The 17349-nt window shown below is 43.3% G+C and overlaps 3 protein-coding genes across 6 annotated transcripts; 1 reads left to right on the top strand and 2 right to left on the bottom strand.

Annotated features, from left to right (window-relative positions):
* The first annotated feature begins 103 nt into the window (after window positions 1-103).
* On the top strand, window positions 104-13385 carry LOC117229920 (uncharacterized). Its single transcript, XM_033486866.2, has 12 exons — window positions 104-2483; window positions 2571-2701; window positions 2782-2916; window positions 6750-6914; window positions 6987-7075; window positions 7143-7320; window positions 8823-9072; window positions 9146-9307; window positions 9386-9540; window positions 9615-9850; window positions 11990-12188; window positions 12281-13385. Exons 1-12 carry the CDS (start codon window positions 2257-2259, stop codon window positions 12535-12537), a joined length of 2184 nt encoding a protein of 727 aa, XP_033342757.2. The 5' UTR covers window positions 104-2256; the 3' UTR covers window positions 12538-13385.
* On the bottom strand, window positions 12613-14258 carry LOC117230036 (uncharacterized). Its single transcript, XM_033487089.2, has 5 exons — window positions 14027-14258; window positions 13898-13935; window positions 13624-13782; window positions 12816-12906; window positions 12613-12730 (listed from the first exon to the last, which is right to left on the bottom strand). The coding sequence occupies exons 1-5, from the start codon at window positions 14049-14051 to the stop codon at window positions 12678-12680; spliced, it is 366 nt and encodes a 121-aa protein (XP_033342980.2). The 5' UTR covers window positions 14052-14258; the 3' UTR covers window positions 12613-12677.
* A 301-nt stretch (window positions 14259-14559) lies between these two features.
* Window positions 14560-17254, bottom strand: prel (preli-like). Of its 4 annotated transcripts, none has more exons than XM_033487051.2 (6): window positions 17117-17254; window positions 16669-16703; window positions 16485-16599; window positions 16177-16396; window positions 15851-16096; window positions 14560-15779 (listed from the first exon to the last, which is right to left on the bottom strand). In XM_033487051.2, the coding sequence occupies exons 3-6, from the start codon at window positions 16574-16576 to the stop codon at window positions 15618-15620; spliced, it is 720 nt and encodes a 239-aa protein (XP_033342942.2). In that variant the 5' UTR covers window positions 16577-16599; window positions 16669-16703; window positions 17117-17254; the 3' UTR covers window positions 14560-15617. The 4 variants fall into 4 exon arrangements, with proteins under 4 accessions (XP_033342942.2, XP_033342933.2, XP_033342925.2 ...); XM_033487042.2 differs by having other exon boundaries at window positions 17028-17176; XM_033487034.2 differs by having other exon boundaries at window positions 16996-17176.
* Between the last annotated feature and the right edge of the window lie 95 nt (window positions 17255-17349).

Raw genomic sequence — 17349 nt, forward strand, 5'->3', positions numbered from 1 at the left:
AAGGAAAGGAAATTACGGTCGGATGAGGCAACGCGAGCGGAGAAATCGGCCAGATCTTCGTGTTCCGGTGATCCGCGAGGCGCGGACGCGCGTCTACGATGCGGGCGCGAGAATCGTTTCGCGAGCCGCTTGCGACAGCCGAAAACGGGATGCGGGTCCGTTCTGATTCTCGCGCAATCTTCTCTCGTCTTCGCGTTGCCTTTCGAATTCTTGCGAAAAGCGTTCGCCAGCTTGGCGTACGCATTCGAAGTTCGCCGTCGTTACGCAATCCGAAGGACGTTCGCGGTAATTCGTGCGCGTTGCGTCGCGTCGCGAGCGCGAGCTCGTACCTCGTTCCGCTTTGCTGTCGATCGTCGATCCCTATTTTATGTACACCCCCCTCTAAAAGTATTAGGACAATCGCGGAAGAATTCGGCGAATGTGGAAAACCGATATGAAATTCTTGCAATTTGAACGACTTTTTCTTCAAAGTTAATTACATTGAACTGTAACAAGTGTGTAAAATATATTTTACGTTTGCCAGTACAAACAACGTGAATTTTATGACAGGAAATTCAATATTCTTTTCGTCGATACGTCCACCGCTTTTTTAAATTACTTTTTTGCACTAATTTCGGCATCCGTTTCAGTGGCTGTTCCATTATTTCTGATAATCTTTGGTCCCGTGCATTTTTTAGTATGCCGGTACAGTAAATTCTCCCTAATTGACCCTTACCTTGGAAAGAAACATGGGCAATTTGGGAAGAGAAGGTGCGATTATTCGAGTGTCGCGGCTCTCCGTTTTATAGTTGTTGACAGTCGATGACTATAAAAACGAGCCGCGAGGCTGCACTTCCCAAATTCTCCATTTTTATTTACAAGCCGAGTCACGATTGGAGAGAATTTACTGTGTTCGAGCAATCGGCAACTATAAAGACGGGCCACGAGGCTCGAATAATCGTACCTGCTCGACCGAGATTGTCTCATTTTGTATACAAGTTGAGGTACAATTGTAGAGTATTTGCTGTATTAAGAATTGATGCGTGTCGCACCGAGCAAGAAGTATGGAAATGTACCCTGGATTCGATTTCAACGAACGAAAATGCAATAAATGATCATTGAATTATACACCGTCGACGACACGATGCCATAAAACTCGCAAACATTGACCGATCTGAATGCGATATTACAATTAACGCGAAATAAGGAGATCTCCTAATACTTTTGGAGGGGGGTGTACGTTCGTGCTTCGGTCTTGCAGCTTGCAACCGTTGGCGTGGCGCTTCTTTTCCCGCGATTCGTCACCGCGAAACAAACGGAAATAGATGACGAGGCGAGATAACGATCGACGGACTGCGAATGCCGTGTCGTTTGTCTGGCATTGCGCGTCACGCGTCGCGCGTCACTCGTTCGCGGTCTGCCCTCCGCTCGTCTCGCCGTTCGTTTCGCGTATTCGTCGAGCACCGGGGACCAAGCCTTCGGTTCGCGATCTTCCGCGACCAGTCGCGGCGTTCGTTGTTCTCTCCCTCGCCTCGCCGGGGACCGACGCCGCCGAAACGGGGACCAGCAGCAGCTTCGGTCGGAACAACGCGCAGCCATGCGGCCGATTACGAATTCGCGGCGACATCCGTTTACGCGTTTTGTTACACCATAGCCCGATGATTGGCGAAGCGTGGTGCGCGCGCGGCCGAGTTTGTTCCCATTCGTTTTAGTTTTCGAGGATACAGGTGAACGCGCGAGCCCGTGCACTCTGCACTGTAGTTGTGCCCACGTTGCGGGACGCGTCAGTCATCGGTGCATCTGCGACGCGTCTGCATTTTTTCCCGTGCTCGCTCCGAGGAGTTTCGGATCGGGAAGCATCTCCGTCGCCATATCGCGTTCTGATTCGCGAGATCGGGCCCGTCGCACCTCGTCGTTGGCGCCGTTCGAAGCTTAGCGATCGCGATTCGCGACCGATATCGCGGTCGGACCGCGCGCGCCGATCGGAAACGATATCTCGCCCGGAACCGAAGGGAGGAACGATTCGCGGAGAACGAGCTCCGGTTTACAATACTTTCGAATGGAAATCGGTTCTCGCGCAACGCTCGCGTTCGCGTTCGCGTTCGCGAGGATCGGCGCGGCCCGCTTCGTTACGTAAGCGGGCTGTGTGCATATAATCTACGGCGACCGACGACTCGCGGCTCGCGGCTCGCGATAGGAAAAAACGATCCAGCGATCGGGAATATCCTTGGCACAGTCTCGTACGGCTCGACGGGCGCGCGGAACGCCGGCGGACAAATGAAATCGAACGCGTCGACGATCGCGCGTCTCGTGGTCGCGATCTCGTTTTGCGGCGGAGTCGCGGCGGCCGACCGTGCCGTCGAACGAGAACCGCGATCCGTGTCGACCTGCTCGGACCACGCTTGGGAAAAGATCGGAGGCGTCAAACCGGAATCGATAAAGTCGCAAACGATTCTGTTCAGCGCCGTGAACTCGAACGGGATCACTAAGAGTTGCTTCGAGAGGTAGGTCGGAGCCGAAGGTGATAAGATCACGGGTGATGCGGGAAGCGGGACGGATCGGTTCGTGATCGTCGTTCGTTCGACTTGCAGATGCTCGCGCTCCAACTGCACCGCGTTCGTCGTGGATTTCGGCAGAAGCGTTTGCTACACCATGGAAACGGAAAACGACGATCTCGTGCCGGAAGCCAACTCTACGTATTATCATCTGATCTGCGCGAAAGGTAGCCGTAATCACGAGTCGCTCGCTAGTGTCGCTTTGTCGAGTCTGCTGGAACGCTGTCGATTAAACGCTTGCGATCAGTTCCAGCGAGATGCCGGCGGGACAGATTTTGGCAAGTGGAAAGAACCGTGGGCGCGGTGTTCATCGATCCAGGCGCGTATCACTTGCCACGCTCGATCACCAGGAGCCAGTGCTACGAGATATGCGTGGAAACGGGTAAGCGCTAGGAGTGTGCGGGTACCCGAGCCACGGAGTCGGATCGGATCGGGCCCCGAAATAGAAGTCGGGTCGGATCGGCTCGGGATCCTGAAAGTTTATATGATTCGAGTATCCGTCGGTATCCTGAAATCAATTGTCTTTTCTATATGCCAATTTGAAAATAAAATAATATTCACGTTTTCTATCGCGAGCTGCCTCGCATCCTTTATTTTATATTTCATTATATTTCATTATATGGAAAATTATTATTATTATTAATTATTATTATTATTATTATTATATATTAATATATATAATAATAATATATAATATAATATATTAATTATTATTATAATTAGTATTATTATTATTATTAATCATTAAGAAACATCACATTTCTGTCATCGAAAAGCCCCCTTTGTTAAATTCGGATACACAAACATTGCAATTTTTCGTGATCCCGACTTGATCCGACTTCTCCTTCGGATACTCGAATTCTATAAACTTTCGGGATCGACCGAAAATTTCGGGTACTTGAACACTCCTAGTAAGCACGGGTTCGCCTCGAGCGCGTTCACGGTTCGAAAACGGAAACGGAACCGATATCGTCATCGGACGTCTCGATCACAGGTAGTGATGGAATCGAGACTGATATTCAGTTAATTCGATGTCAAAGTACATGATAGCAGAGGTCGATATGTATCGAAATTTTAGGTACTTAGCATCGCTCCTTCTTAAAACGATACCAAACCAATACTGTGTTGAATCGAAGTTGCTTTGATACTCCGCGAAAGTATCGATACCCGTTTGACACTACACGAATGAATCGATAGCCCTCCGATATCTAACAAAATTGTAAATACCTGTTTAACACGTTCACGCCGGCGCGTTTCACCGGTGACTCACACTTAAATATTCCATCGAGCGGCGCTTATCGCCGATGGTTGACAAGTCTTTCTCATCGGACAACGAGTGCCATCAAATATGAACATATTGGGTTACCATGGTGTACGTAATAATGAGTTTTAAAAACGTTTGTTAAAGACTGTCATCGATAATTCTATACTTCAGAGGTTGGGCTGCTCCCAAAGCAGGCGCCCAATATGTACCGAGAAACTGAAATAGCAGCGCCGACGTAAACCTGTTAATATCATACGATATTAAATATACTCATTTGATGCTTCATCGAGTCATCTTAATAAACGGACTTACGTTTTCATAATTGAACGAAATAGTTGTAAAAATGATTCCCATAGAACGAATTCCTATTGTTTTTATATATTCCTATTTCCTCGTGTGTTGTATTAGTATTGATACTTTCGTTCTGTGTACACTGATACTTTCATAAAAGTTTACACACACAAGAGAGTGTACCAACACCGGTATTTTTGTAGCAGTTACCAGTCAGGCATCGACATCCCGGTAAAAGTATCAATCAGGTGTCGATATTTTAGAATAGGTATTGAAGAGATACCGATTCTGTTTGTTACCTACAGTGACGCTTATTAACCTTTTAGGCCCGACGCGCCACTATAGTGGCTTGCTCTAGTAGCTCACTCGCTCATCGTTTGAATCACAAATAATCGTCTTCATATGCATTGTTTCACACTTCTTTTGTCTTCACATCGATTTACAACAGTCTACAGAGTCACCCAAAAATGTCTCGCAATCCGGAAATGGCGGGTTCCTCGGATCATTTGAAGCAACTTCTTCCTTTACTAAAATTTTCTCCGAGGCACCGTTAACGAGTTATTAACGAAAAACAGTGACCAATAAGAATCGGATACGGCTAACGCGAGGCGGCCCAGCCAACCAGCGCACGAAGCCCCGTTCCGCACATTGGCTCGATCGCCTCGCGTCAGCTGAGCTCGCCTCTCATTGGTCACTGTTTTTCGTTAATAACTCGTTAACGGTGCCTCGGAGAAAATTTTTGTAAAGGAAAAAGTTGCTTTAAATGGCCTGAAGAACCCGCCACTTTCGGATTGCGAGACATTTTTGGGACACCCTGTATATACAGACAGAATATACAGTATCAGACTCTGTACGGTACATATCAGACTCTGTCGTCCAGAGAAATAGCCTCGCGCAGAATTCAGCCGTACCTAAAAGGTTAATATTCGGACATAATGCTATTCAAAAAATTTTGTTGCTGGTCTCGATTGTTTGCAATAGTAAATTCGGTGTTCTTGTTTTATAATATAATAGAACATTCATTGTACTTTGTAATAACATAAATTTTATTTATTTATTGCACATACTTTTATTAGCACCAAACAGTGAACTAAATTATGTCGAAATTTATCGTCGCAAAAATATTCGAACAGATAATTTATTTTCGCATTTCTTGCGGATAACGACACACCTTAGCCGTTTGTTTACAAACATAACATCGAGCAAGACGAAAGAACACACTTCACAATGTCAGTTATTGTTCGCGAAGGTCGTTAGGATCAATTAGAAATTCCAAGTATGGGATGAAAAAGTAACAATACTTCCTTTGACGTACGACAATTAGGAATTTTTCACTAAGAAAAAGAGAAAACGTATCGAGAAATCGGTAATTTCCTGAAATTAAGTAAAAATACCTTAGCTGATATTATAAGATATATAAGTAAAAGTGAACCCTAAATAAATAAGGCGAATCGCAGAAAAAAGTAGCTTTTGCAAAACAATATGTTTATAAGGAAAAAATTTGGTGGAATAATGTAATTTTTGCCGATGAAAGTAAATTTAATCTGTTTAACACTGATGGACGAAAATTAATATAGCGTAAACGAAATCAAGAGCTTAACCGAATAAATTTAAATCCAACAATAAAGCACCTTGGTGGAAATACAGTAAACTCTCCCTAATTGACGCACAGCTTGGAAACAAAAATAGATAATTTACGAAGAGTAAGTCGATTATTCCAGCCTTGCGGCTCGTTATTAACACTCGGTTACTATATAAACAAGTCACAGGGCTCGAATAATCGCATCTCCTCTTCCGAAATTGTCCACTTTTGTGTACAACCTGAGCGTCAATTAGAGAGACTTTACTATATTATGGTGTGGGAGTTTGGGAGTTTATTTCATCAAAAAGAGTTGGACAACTGGTTTTTATAAAAAAAATTTTTAGATAAATTTAAGTATCTAAATATTTGAAAACAAAATCTTAAGAAAAGCGTGACCGCAATGGATATAGAACACACATTTAAATATTACGGAGATAATGATCGTGAACATAAGGCCAATAATACCTTCTATGTATTAATTGCCCCACAGTATTACATCCGCCACCACAGTCACCAGACTTGAATCCCATTGAAAATATAGGGGATCTTTTGGACAGGAAAATTCGAACAATACCGATATAAGATCGAAGGAAGAATTTAAAAAACGATTAATTGAAGAATGCAAACGTATACCACTAAGTTACTTACAAAAAGTTATAGACAATATGCCTAAACGGTTGCGACACGTAATTAAAGCTAAGGGGTTATCCAACGAAATATTAATTATTGCTTACGTTAATAATTTTCATGTTTAAATATTATAGTTTGTCGAGCGTCCGAATATTTTTACGACGTTAAATTTTGACACAATTTAGTTCACAGTTTCGTACTAAGAAAAGTATGTGCGATAAATAAATAAAATTTATGTTATTACAAACTACAGTGAATGTTCTATTATATTACAAAGCAAGAACACCGTATTTACTATTACAAACAATCGAAATCAGCAACAATTTTTTAAATATCCGAATATTATAAGAGTCACTGTACGTCTCTGATACAATACGGTATTGGATCGAAATTTGTCAAGTGATATCGATAGGTATCGACGCGGTATCAATCTCAACACTGGTCACAGGTAGAAGCTGCAAATCGGCTCAGTTCCGCACGAGTAAGCCGCTCTCGGCCGAGAACGCGATCGGCCGGTGTTCGCTGTCACTGCTCGAGAGAGGCATCAGACCGCAGGCCTACAGGGCCTCGATGTACAGGGACGAGTACCTTCGGGACCAGTGTCGAACCGTCTGTGAGTAAATCGGAATCGCGCTAGGCCAGCTTACCCACGGTCCACGTGTCTATGCTCTGCGATGTTTTTCAGCGAACCGAGAGTACTGTTCGTACGCGGAGTTTCGAAACGCGACGCTGCCGTACTCGGAGGTCGCTCTGGCCGGTATCGACGAGAAGCAGGTAAGAAGAGCGCGAGCACGCTTGTTCTCGAGTTATCACCGATGATCCGTCGTCGTCTCGAATTCAGTGCGAGCGAAGCTGCGACTCGAACGATCACGGTTTCCTCTGTCGGGGATACACGCTGGAGAATTCGACCGGCGACCCGATCTGTCTGTTGCACGCGGAGGACACGAGCGGCCTCGGCGTTAGTTCGTTGATACCCACGGCGAACGCGGTTTACCGGGAACGAGAGCCGTGCCTCGATCGTAAGTATTACGCAGAGTTGGGCACATTTTATTCGAATCAATTATTCGAATAACGTATCGAATAAATTATTCGAATAACATCTCGAATAATTTTTAAGAGGAAGTATTAACCCTTTGCACTCCGCTGTCCCCTCTCGTGGGACATCGTAATTCTAGCATATCGCTCGGATGTCTCCTCTCGTGGGACATTAAAGTTTATTAGTGATTACGGGGAATTGAGTTATTTCAGGGCAACTTTTTGAGACATGCATGTTTCCCTGAAGTTTTCTCTTGAAATGGCACAAGAAATCAAATCAAAATATAGTAAAATTACTAAGATATATACAAGAAATGTCAGCGGGTTTTGACGAGAACGTGAGAGGCGTGCTCAGGACGGCCGAGCATTTCAAAGGCGCCATTTGAAAAGAGCGATAAGGCAAGTTTGTAGAAGAAAGGTCGGTATGCGAACATAGCACGCACTGTATAGTAAGATTTATAATCATAAAATCTGGAGGAAAAGATTTTCAAAGCTGAACTCAGTCTGGTTTGAAGCGTCAAGCGGTATAAATAGATCTAACGAGTGAGAAAATCGGAGAAGTGATTGTTCTCTTGGTAAATCAATTGTTTGGTAAAAGTTTTTTTGGTAAATATCATCTTGTGAGTTAATAATAACAATTAGAAATTTTCAACCTATGTATTTATTCATATTTTTTATTAGAACAATGGCAAAACGTTCAAACACGAATGAGTCTCATGACACAAGCAGTAGTGAAGATGAGCTCCAGATAGACGTTTATACAGATATGTTAGAAAGACTAAATGCCCGTTTCTGCCGAAAAGTAGCGCTGAGTAGCTAGTAGCCAACGTCCAGAATGGTTCGGAGTGCTAAGGGTTAATACTGTAAGATAATATTTGAAGGAAGGAAATATCCAAAATTACGGAAAATGTAACAAGATCTTCTCGTTTCTATAAGATAAATATTGTAATTTCATTTTTCAAGCAGCTCTTACAGATCTTTCAAACGTATAAAATTCTGCTGTATAGAAACATATTATACACATAACTCTGGTCTTATCGAAATAATTTAAAGCAAGAAGGAAGAAGATTCTTCTTATCGTTGTGGTTTATTCAATAAATTATTTTAATCAGACCATAGTTATATGCATAATATATTTCCACATAGCGGAATTTTAAATGTTTAACAAATCTCTGAGAGCTGCTTAAAAAATGAGATTACATTTTCCTTACAGAAACGAGAAAATTTCGTTATATTATCTAAATATATTTTATTTCGAATAATTTACTCGAACTTATTCGAGATGTTATTCGAATAAAATTTTATTCGAACAATTTATTCGAGATGTTATTCAAATAGAATTTTGTTCGAATAATTTATTCGAGATATTATTCGAATAAAATTTTATTCGAACAATTTATTCGAATAATGCCCAACTCTGGTACCACGAAATCGGATAAGAACGGAATGGAAACCGTGCTGCTGTTGCCGCTGCTCCGTCTTCCAGTGAGGGTGCGATGCAACGAGAGCACGATGCGGGTAGAACTGAGCACAAGCGACGCCTTCTTCGGTCGGATTTACGCGGCGGGCTACGCGGAAAGCTGCGCCGTTGAAGGACGAGGCGCGAATCGAACAACACTGATGTTGCCGTTGCCGCCTCTGCCGCCTCTACCTTCTCAACCTCGACCAGAACAATTCGCCAACGTGACGCCGCGATGTGGTCTCAACATCGCCTTCTCCGTCGACGATCAAAATCGGTAAGAAATCGGAAAAAATTCGTTCCGACTTTATTCAGACCGCGACAACCCCGCGAACGATAACCTGTCGCAGGACGCGGCCGCTGTTTTGGACGACGATCGTGGTGCAGTTCAACCCGATCGTACAACGTCTAGGCGACCAAGCGGTTCGAATCGGTTGCTCGCTGAACGATCGAGAACCACCGGGTCCGAGGAACGTCACCGTTCATTCGAGCTTCAGCTTCCTCGACCCAAAGTAACAAGACACTTCTCTTCTTTAAAATTTGCTCCGTGTTCTTTAACTCGCCCCGCGATTCGAATTTCGTCCGTTTAGCGCAGGAGTGCCGCCGATATCGTCGACGATAGTGAACGCGTCGTCTCAACCGCCGCTGGTGACCATGAGGATCCTCGATGAAAATTCCAAGGACGCCGTGGTCACTCATCTCGGACAGAAACTGATTCTCAAGATCGAGTTAAATCCGGCGAACGGTAAGCGCGCGGAAGCGGACACGCGCGACATCGGTCGACTTCAATTCGTTTACTTTCACTCGTGTTTCCGCAAGGTCCGTACGACATCGAGGCTGGCCACCTTGTGGCGAGCAGCGCGTCCGGCGACTCGTCTTTCCTGCTTCTGGATGAACTCGGTTGCCCCACCGATCCGTCCACCTTTCCCGCTTTATCCAAAGACCCCGCCGACGGAAGATCACTGATCGCGACTTTCGCCGCCTTTAAATTTCCCGACAGTCAGCTGGTTCGATTCAACGTGCTGGTTCGATTCTGCGCGGAGGCGTGCACGCCGGTGAGTATCGTCTGCGTCCGTCGCGGTTAAAGATCCGTTTATACAGACCGACACCGAACCGACACCGATCCGAGAATGATATCCTACGCATAATAGCTTGAACGTATCGATGCCGATTCAACCTCCAACCAGTGCAGTCAAAAATATTAACTACGCAAGGCGGCGCATGCGCGGCGAGTCCCGCACTACGGCGTGGGGCGTCTACCGGGTGAACATTGTAATTGTGAACTACGATGGCGACGCAGCGCAGAGTCTGTGTCCTGATCTTAGTCCAGAATTGTAATGTTGATCCGGCAGACGCCACGTCACTGCGCGGGTCTATCTGCGCATGCGTCGCCCTACGTAGTTCATTTTCATGCCTGCACTGCTCCAGACTTCTCCCCACTGAGTGCTACCGTTTCCAAAAATCTCTCGAGTTCCCCGTCTCGCTCGCTTTTCCCACTGTTTCTGCCGCGTCCCATCACACATCATCTGATCAGTATAGACAGAGTATAGAAAAAGAGCTGGGAATGTAACGACAAACAGCTTTTCGTTTTCGAGGAGTGATTTGATTGCAATACCAATTGCACTGAACGTAGAGAATAGAAGTACGAAAAAGAGAAGAGAAAGAAATTGGAGCGTTCATTCAATTTGGAGAAACCGAAAATCGGAAGAAGTTCTCTTATATAAACAATTAACACGTTGAATGCCACGGGGGTCACCGGTGACCGGCGCTTAACTTGGCGGTGACACCATGGGGGCCACCGGTGACCGGCGCGCCCAAATTGATAGAAATATATATGATTTAAAACAAATGTCAATATCTAAAATTTTGTATTATTACCATTGTCAATTCAAACAGTGACCCCTGTCGCAATTAACATGTCAAACATGGTTATACACTGTAACTTATCTATTGCAGATGATATTTCAACATTATATGTATCACATAAAAGAAAATTCATCGTGGCGCCACGGACAATTTCTATAAAACCGGCGTGGCATTCAACGTGTTAATCGACCACAGTTCAAAATTTTTATGAAAACATACTTTCGAATGCCAAAAATATTCATTCAACATTTGATTGAATAAAATTAACCGGATAATTGCGAATGAAAACGTAGTAAAAGGACGATATCGCCAACGGAACATTTATATTAAATTTAATACAATTGCAAAAAGTTAACACTGTGATAGCAATGACAGTACAAAGATCAGGAAAGAACTGAACTAAGTCGGTCTGATATCGGTCAGATGTAGTTCAGAACTACACTTCTCCGAAACCCGGCCGATACTCAGCGAGGCATCGTAAATTCTGTCATTATACCCTACACGTATCTTTCCACAAATAAGTGAACGACTTCTGTGGATCATACTGATGCGTTGATGTGAGTTCGACGTACATAAGACGATAGCTTTGTGTTTATATACAGATGAAGAGGCTGGCATCGCTCTTGGATCTCGCTAAGTAGGCGGTGACCTTCGAGACGCGAAAAATCGGGCCGGTGTCGGTTTATATTAGGTCTACCGGAAAGTTCTGTCCGTTTTTGAATTGAAATATAACACAATTTTCATACATTTAATAATATTTATTATAGGATATACTTTCCATCGTTACTTATGACTTCTTGCCAGCGTGATGGCAACTTGTAAATGCCATTTTTACAAAAATGATTTATTTTTAGAGGCGAAGAACTCAACTAGTGCTTGGTTGACATCAGCTTCAGTTTCGAATTTTTTTTCCTGTAAAAAGTTTTGCAAAGAGAGAAACAAGTGATAATCGGAGGGTGCTAGGTCTGGGGAGTACGGTGGATGTGACAGAATTTCCCAGCCTAGCTCTGCGATTTTCTGACGAGTCGCCAAAACAGCGTGTGGTCTGGCATTATCATCGGTAGCCATGTTTTCACGATCGCGTCTCACTTAATAATGACACGAGACATCTCTGTCTCAGTTTATTTAGGAGAGTACATGTGTGTAAATGCAATGATAAAGAGAAATAGTCATATATGTCTCAAATCAACATGTGCATATGTACTGAAACTTGAAGTGACGCTATCGGACAGAACTTTCCGGTAAACCTAATATAAATGAACCTGAAAGTCGGTATAATCTTGTTTTCATTGAATTGTAATCGAGAGCATTCTCGCAATCGATTTTAGACCAAGTGCAACGGCAACCGGTTCTCTTTCGGAAGAAGAAAACGTGAGATCGTGAAAGCGAGCTCGAACGATACCACTCCGGAAGAACTTCCGCTTCAGCTCTCGATAATCGTTCAGAATCCCGTCGCACCCACGCCGGACCGATTGTCCTCGAGGGGGAGGAACGGGAACCCCGACACGGTCTTGATCACGGCTGGAAGTAAGCGCGTTTCGCAGAGCGAAATGCAGAACGCAACGCGGAACGAAACGCGGAAACACGCTTTACCACCGCGTCTCCTCCTCTGTTCCCAGACTCCGTAGACGGACTGTTTTGCGTCGACGCGAGTCTCGCTCTCAGCCTGCTGATCTTTTGGCTGATCGTACAAATCGCGCTGATTCTTGGCTGCCTGGTGACGGTCGCGCGATACAGGCGAACCGCTATTAGAGCGGAAGAAGAGAGAATCAACGTGCTGACCAGGCATCTCTACGGCATTCACGGAGGAAACTATGAAATCGTGCGAAGAGTCAGGTGGGCCGATCACAACGCATCGACGACGTCCCTCGGCTGACAACCTACATAACCTACAACTAAGGATAACGAGTAGTATCGAAAGGATAACGAATAAATAAGAGTCGCGAATCGGTCCGTTTCAAAATCAGGTTTTTATTCGACCGGCGATCTTTTTGCGAAGCAAAGCTCCAGGAACGACTATCCCCTTGAGCTCGCAGTCCTGCAGGGTCCAAAGTGCTGTATCGACACACCTGCGAAGCAGCAAGAACGTTGCGTAGATTAACATTGTATCTGTACCGCGTTGTTTCGTCCACCCTATTGTTTTCCGAGACTTACCTTTACCGCACAACGACGCGCAATTCAACCGTCCTGGATTCGGATACAAGACGTTGTCGGTCCCGCAAACCGGATTATATTCGAACGTTGTCTAAAAAATTAATGGTTTCCCGTTACCGTTACCGTCACCGACGCGTCGACGACGCTACATCGCGATGCATCAATAAACGATACGTTGTACAGCGGGCCGGAACGCTGTACGAGACTTGATTTTTCGAAGTAACGGATATAGTTCAAATAAATGGTAAATCAATAAATGATACTTCAAAGTATATGAAACAATAAACATTGACAAGACGAAGTTATTACTGAACCGTTAAATCGTAACATTAATGGTTCTTTTGTTATTTAGAAAAGAAATAATAATCATAGTTTTATTTTCACAAGCCTGCACACGAGGAAATACGCGGCTCAGAATAAATGATTCTATGAAAACGATTAATTTGACCAACTTTCTTTTATAATAACAAAATCTCAAATATTAAAATACTATTGACCAGTAATCTCGAAATTCACTGTTTCATTGAAAACATGTATGTGTTATTAAATAAAAGTTGATTAAAAAATTAATTTGGTGTTAGATTCGTGTTCAACGATCTAAAAAACCGTACTATAAAGCGTATTAAACAACAACTTTTTCCAGCGTTTCGGCTGATTGTACGTTGCGAGTCACTCTGCGTGAACTTCCATCTCGAGCGATAAACTCGACGGCGAAACCGGTACGATAATCCTGACGACCTTGTTAACGCAAGCGTAACGTCGCGATCAGATCGATCCGTTCTCGATCGAAGACCGTGCTAGAACTCACCGGACATCTACTGATGCATGCGGAATCCATCGTTGTTGAAACAGGTGCATCCGTGGTTGTGCTCGGTGTCGAAGTTGTTGAAGTCGTCACCACGTTCTCCGTAGTCGTATCACCGGAAATTGGCCCATCGAACACGAATCCATCCACTTCCGAAGACCTCTAACAGTCCGGCAAAATATCGCGCGACGATTCGTTATTTATGCGCATTTATCGATCGCCCGAATCGTCCCAATCGTGTCTGAACGAGTGCGAGACTTTTCGAGAAATTGCTTACCTGTGGAGACGCGATCAGGCTTCCAGTGAACGCGGCAACTGCGTGAAAATCATTTTATGTAAAGAACGTAACGTTTATTCGACAACACAGGATACTTATTAGAAATTTCAAGAGCGCGTGTGTACTCACCCAACGCTACGTAAAGCATCCACATAATGCTCGATTTCGCGACTTTTAACCGTATCTACAAATCTATCCGCAATATTTTGTCTCTCCTTTGTGTATCCGAACGTAGAAGCTTAACTGTTGGAAGGTTGATTTGCGTTTGCTTTTATAGTTGATGACGGACCAGTCGAGGAAAACCCGTGAACGAATCAAACTTCCGCTTCTCCTGCATCCGAGAACTCGTTTCTTCTCTCTGTCTCTCTCTCCATCCATTTATTCTGTATGTCCCCTCGTCTGTAACTCTGACTACGTACAAAACGAAGGGGGAAATTGGAAAAAGAAAGAAAGAGGGAGAGGGTGGGAGGTATAACAACATGCTCGAATATATAGATGAGCAATGCGAGCACAAGTGCTTGTGGTAAATCCCACTTTCCTTGAGACCGCAGGATCAAGGTCCGTTCGCGATGTCAAAGAATCGTGTGTGAGACCGCACACTGTTAACTCCCGACTTGGGATACGAACCAGCTAATGGACGGACAACAATGAAAAAGCAACAGTCTTTTGGAACTACATACATGTAATTAATTACATTTTATATAGTTTTAGTGAATCCCTTCTGATATCGAGCGATTCTCGCATCGTTGACGGACAATACTGGCTAAAAATAGACGTGTGAGTTTTTATTAATTCCTTGATTTCCTATGTAGTTTCTGGCTCGTGGTTTGTATACATTTCTACCGTACAAACACAGGAATAGCACAGACTACATACTATATTTGGATCTACGCGAAAGTAATAATTGCACGCGTGAAGCAAAATTGACTATGAATGCGCACCGAAATAAAATTTTCTGATCGTCGTTAGTACACCAATTCCATTGTACCAAATAAATATGCACGATGCGTCACGAGAAATCGGGCAAAACGTGAGAAATGCGACGGATTGTCGCGCCGATCGCAAGATACGAGATGCACGAAATGCGTACCTTATTATAACCATATGACACCCATAACCAGACCGAACCCAATCGTACTCGTTTCACGAGAATCACATTTTTTGGTTTATTCGGACGAATCTAAGACTACGCGTACATCAAAATCTAAAATACGTTCCTCCTTTGAACGTATCGTCGCAATAATAGTACCGTAACAGCGCCGCATTCAAACATTTTCGTTCCGTTATTGTAAAAAATATGATTTTGTGTTTGAAAACGCTTACTACGAAGATATACATATATGACACAGAAAACTAAACGATTAAACCACGGATTGGTAGTTGAAAGGAATGATAGTGTAGCGTAATGTGCATTATACATTATCGTGACAGAGTAGTTCGCGCGACAACATTTTACGATTCTTGTGCAAGAACAAATGACGCTTCTAGTTAGTGTTCGAACTTGGGAAAAGAAATAACATTTGGACGCATATTTAAACTATTCTCTGGTTTCCAATGTCCTGTCTCTGGAAGGAACGTTCTAGCATTCGAAACTGTCGGAAAACTAACGCGCGTCTCTGGTTATCTCTTAGCGATTTACAATTTCCTATGCAACTTAACAACAAGATAAGTAGTTTTAGTCGTTTCTCATATCGCGCCGTACTTGGCCGGCGCGTCTCATTTATGACTGTTGCGATTGATACGCAGCGTAAAACGGTCCAGCCTTCTTCTTCGCTAAATCCGTTGCCTTCTTCGCAACGTCCTTCACCTTCTCTGCTTTGCCTTGCAACGAATGTTGTAAATCTCCCGCCAGACTAGATTTATTCGCAGCTCCATCGTCATGCTAGCATCAAACAATCGATTAAAACGTGTAATACCTACCAATTGCATCGATTGTGTGATTTATTAACTCACTCGATGAACGATACCCATTTGAGAAACAGTTGGGTTCATGTGCTGTGCCGTGTGCGGAAACATGTTAACCAACACATACTCAAAACCATCAAACATCCGTTTAAAACCCTTCGACAATAATTCTAATCCATATGCCTGTAGAGATCCACCACCAAACATTTTACTGTCAATCCACGCCGATCTGTTTGCTATGGTCCAATTAGGATTGTCTTCGCACACTCTATAAGCAACCTTTTCCACAATGGTCTAAAAAGCATATATATGAGTTTCATGTTCAAACATTTTCACGAAATTTTCTATGACAAAAAGAAGCCTGCTCGGTTTACTATTAGTTTTGCGCTGCTCAAATTTCTCGTATATGTGGTCATGATCTTGGTATGAGGATCCACCGCACTCTCCTCAACAACTTTGGTAATTGCATTTTTTCCAGCCAATCTCTCTCCCCACTTGGGTAACCAGGAGACTTTCTTTGTTACCAGCCTTTTGGTATATAGAACTCCATCTCTGACTTCCCTTGATATAATATCCTCTGAAAGGACATGAACGCTAAAAACAAATTGAACTTTGTTAGCAAACTCTTCTATATACTATTATTCTACAAAATGAATACACGTTAAAATAAAGTTTCACATACCTATGAGGATTGGGATATCTGTGCCAAAATGCTAGGGCCACTTGATTCCAATCGAATTGGAAGATTTTACTGTGCTCATAACGCTTAACCATCGTTTCAAGGTGCACAAGCTGTTCTAGAGAGAGAACAAGATCATAAAAATGCACAGCCTTGGCCTGTGAAACACTGAATCAACCATACATACAGGCAGCACGATCAATTTAATTCCTACGGTTTCCTCTGAAATCAGAAAGAAGTGACATCTACGTTTTTAGATTTGTAGACATTTTTGGAAATTGATTTGGGGAAGGAACTCCACTTGTAATGCCACGAAACGAATACATATGACACACATATATAAATATACACGCGGAGATTCCAGCGCTCAATAACATCAAAATCCAGAACAATTTTATGACTGACACGAAATATATTTTTGCTATAAATGCATCTGTTCGATCATAGCAATGGATGGAGTCGAAAAATTTTGCAGAAATAATGGTGTCTTGGTTAAATAAATTTGATAAATTACATAACCCTCTTTCACGTCCAATAGCTACTAACCACTTATCGCGTGAAATTATTAAACAAGGACACATAAATTGCGTTAGTTTGGATTCATACTGGTTTAAGGATACAATCAAATTACGCACAAGCGATAACCGACAAAAATTTATCAGAAGAACTTATCAGAGAACCCACTACACGATCATACGCGATCACGTAAGAGTCACAAAACCACATAAGTGAGGTGTATGTCATAAGAGGAGACCAATAACCATATGTAAAAATTGGTGGTTTTCTTACGCCCTCTATCTAAATACACATGGAACCGTCAGCTTATAGACTGTTATAAGGTACAATGCAAAATAAGCTACATGAGCTG

Source organism: Megalopta genalis, chromosome 17 (genome assembly GCF_051020955.1).
Source record: "Megalopta genalis isolate 19385.01 chromosome 17, iyMegGena1_principal, whole genome shotgun sequence".
Lineage (NCBI taxonomy): Eukaryota > Metazoa > Arthropoda > Insecta > Hymenoptera > Halictidae > Megalopta > Megalopta genalis.

Coding starts and splice junctions, on each gene's coding strand:
- LOC117229920 (XM_033486866.2), top strand. CDS start 2,257: ATGAAATCGAACGCGTCGACGATCGCGCGTCTCGTGGTCGCGATCTCG. Junction 2,917..6,749: donor CGAGATATGCGTGGAAACGG/GTAAGCGCTAGG, acceptor CACTGGTCACAG/GTAGAAGCTGCAAATCGGCT. Junction 9,308..9,385: donor TTCAGCTTCCTCGACCCAAA/GTAACAAGACAC, acceptor TCGTCCGTTTAG/CGCAGGAGTGCCGCCGATAT.
- LOC117230036 (XM_033487089.2), bottom strand. CDS start 14,051: ATGTGGATGCTTTACGTAGCGTTGG. Junction 13,783..13,897: donor GCCTGATCGCGTCTCCACAG/GTAAGCAATTTC, acceptor CCGGACTGTTAG/AGGTCTTCGGAAGTGGATGG. Junction 12,907..13,623: donor CATGCATCAGTAGATGTCCG/GTGAGTTCTAGC, acceptor TTAATTTTTTAG/ACAACGTTCGAATATAATCC.
- prel (XM_033487051.2), bottom strand. CDS start 16,576: ATGGTTAAGCGTTATGAGCACAGTAAAATCTTCCAATTCGATTGGAAT. Junction 16,097..16,176: donor TGAGCAGCGCAAAACTAATA/GTAAACCGAGCA, acceptor TATGCTTTTTAG/ACCATTGTGGAAAAGGTTGC. Junction 15,780..15,850: donor AAATGGGTATCGTTCATCGA/GTGAGTTAATAA, acceptor GTTTGATGCTAG/CATGACGATGGAGCTGCGAA.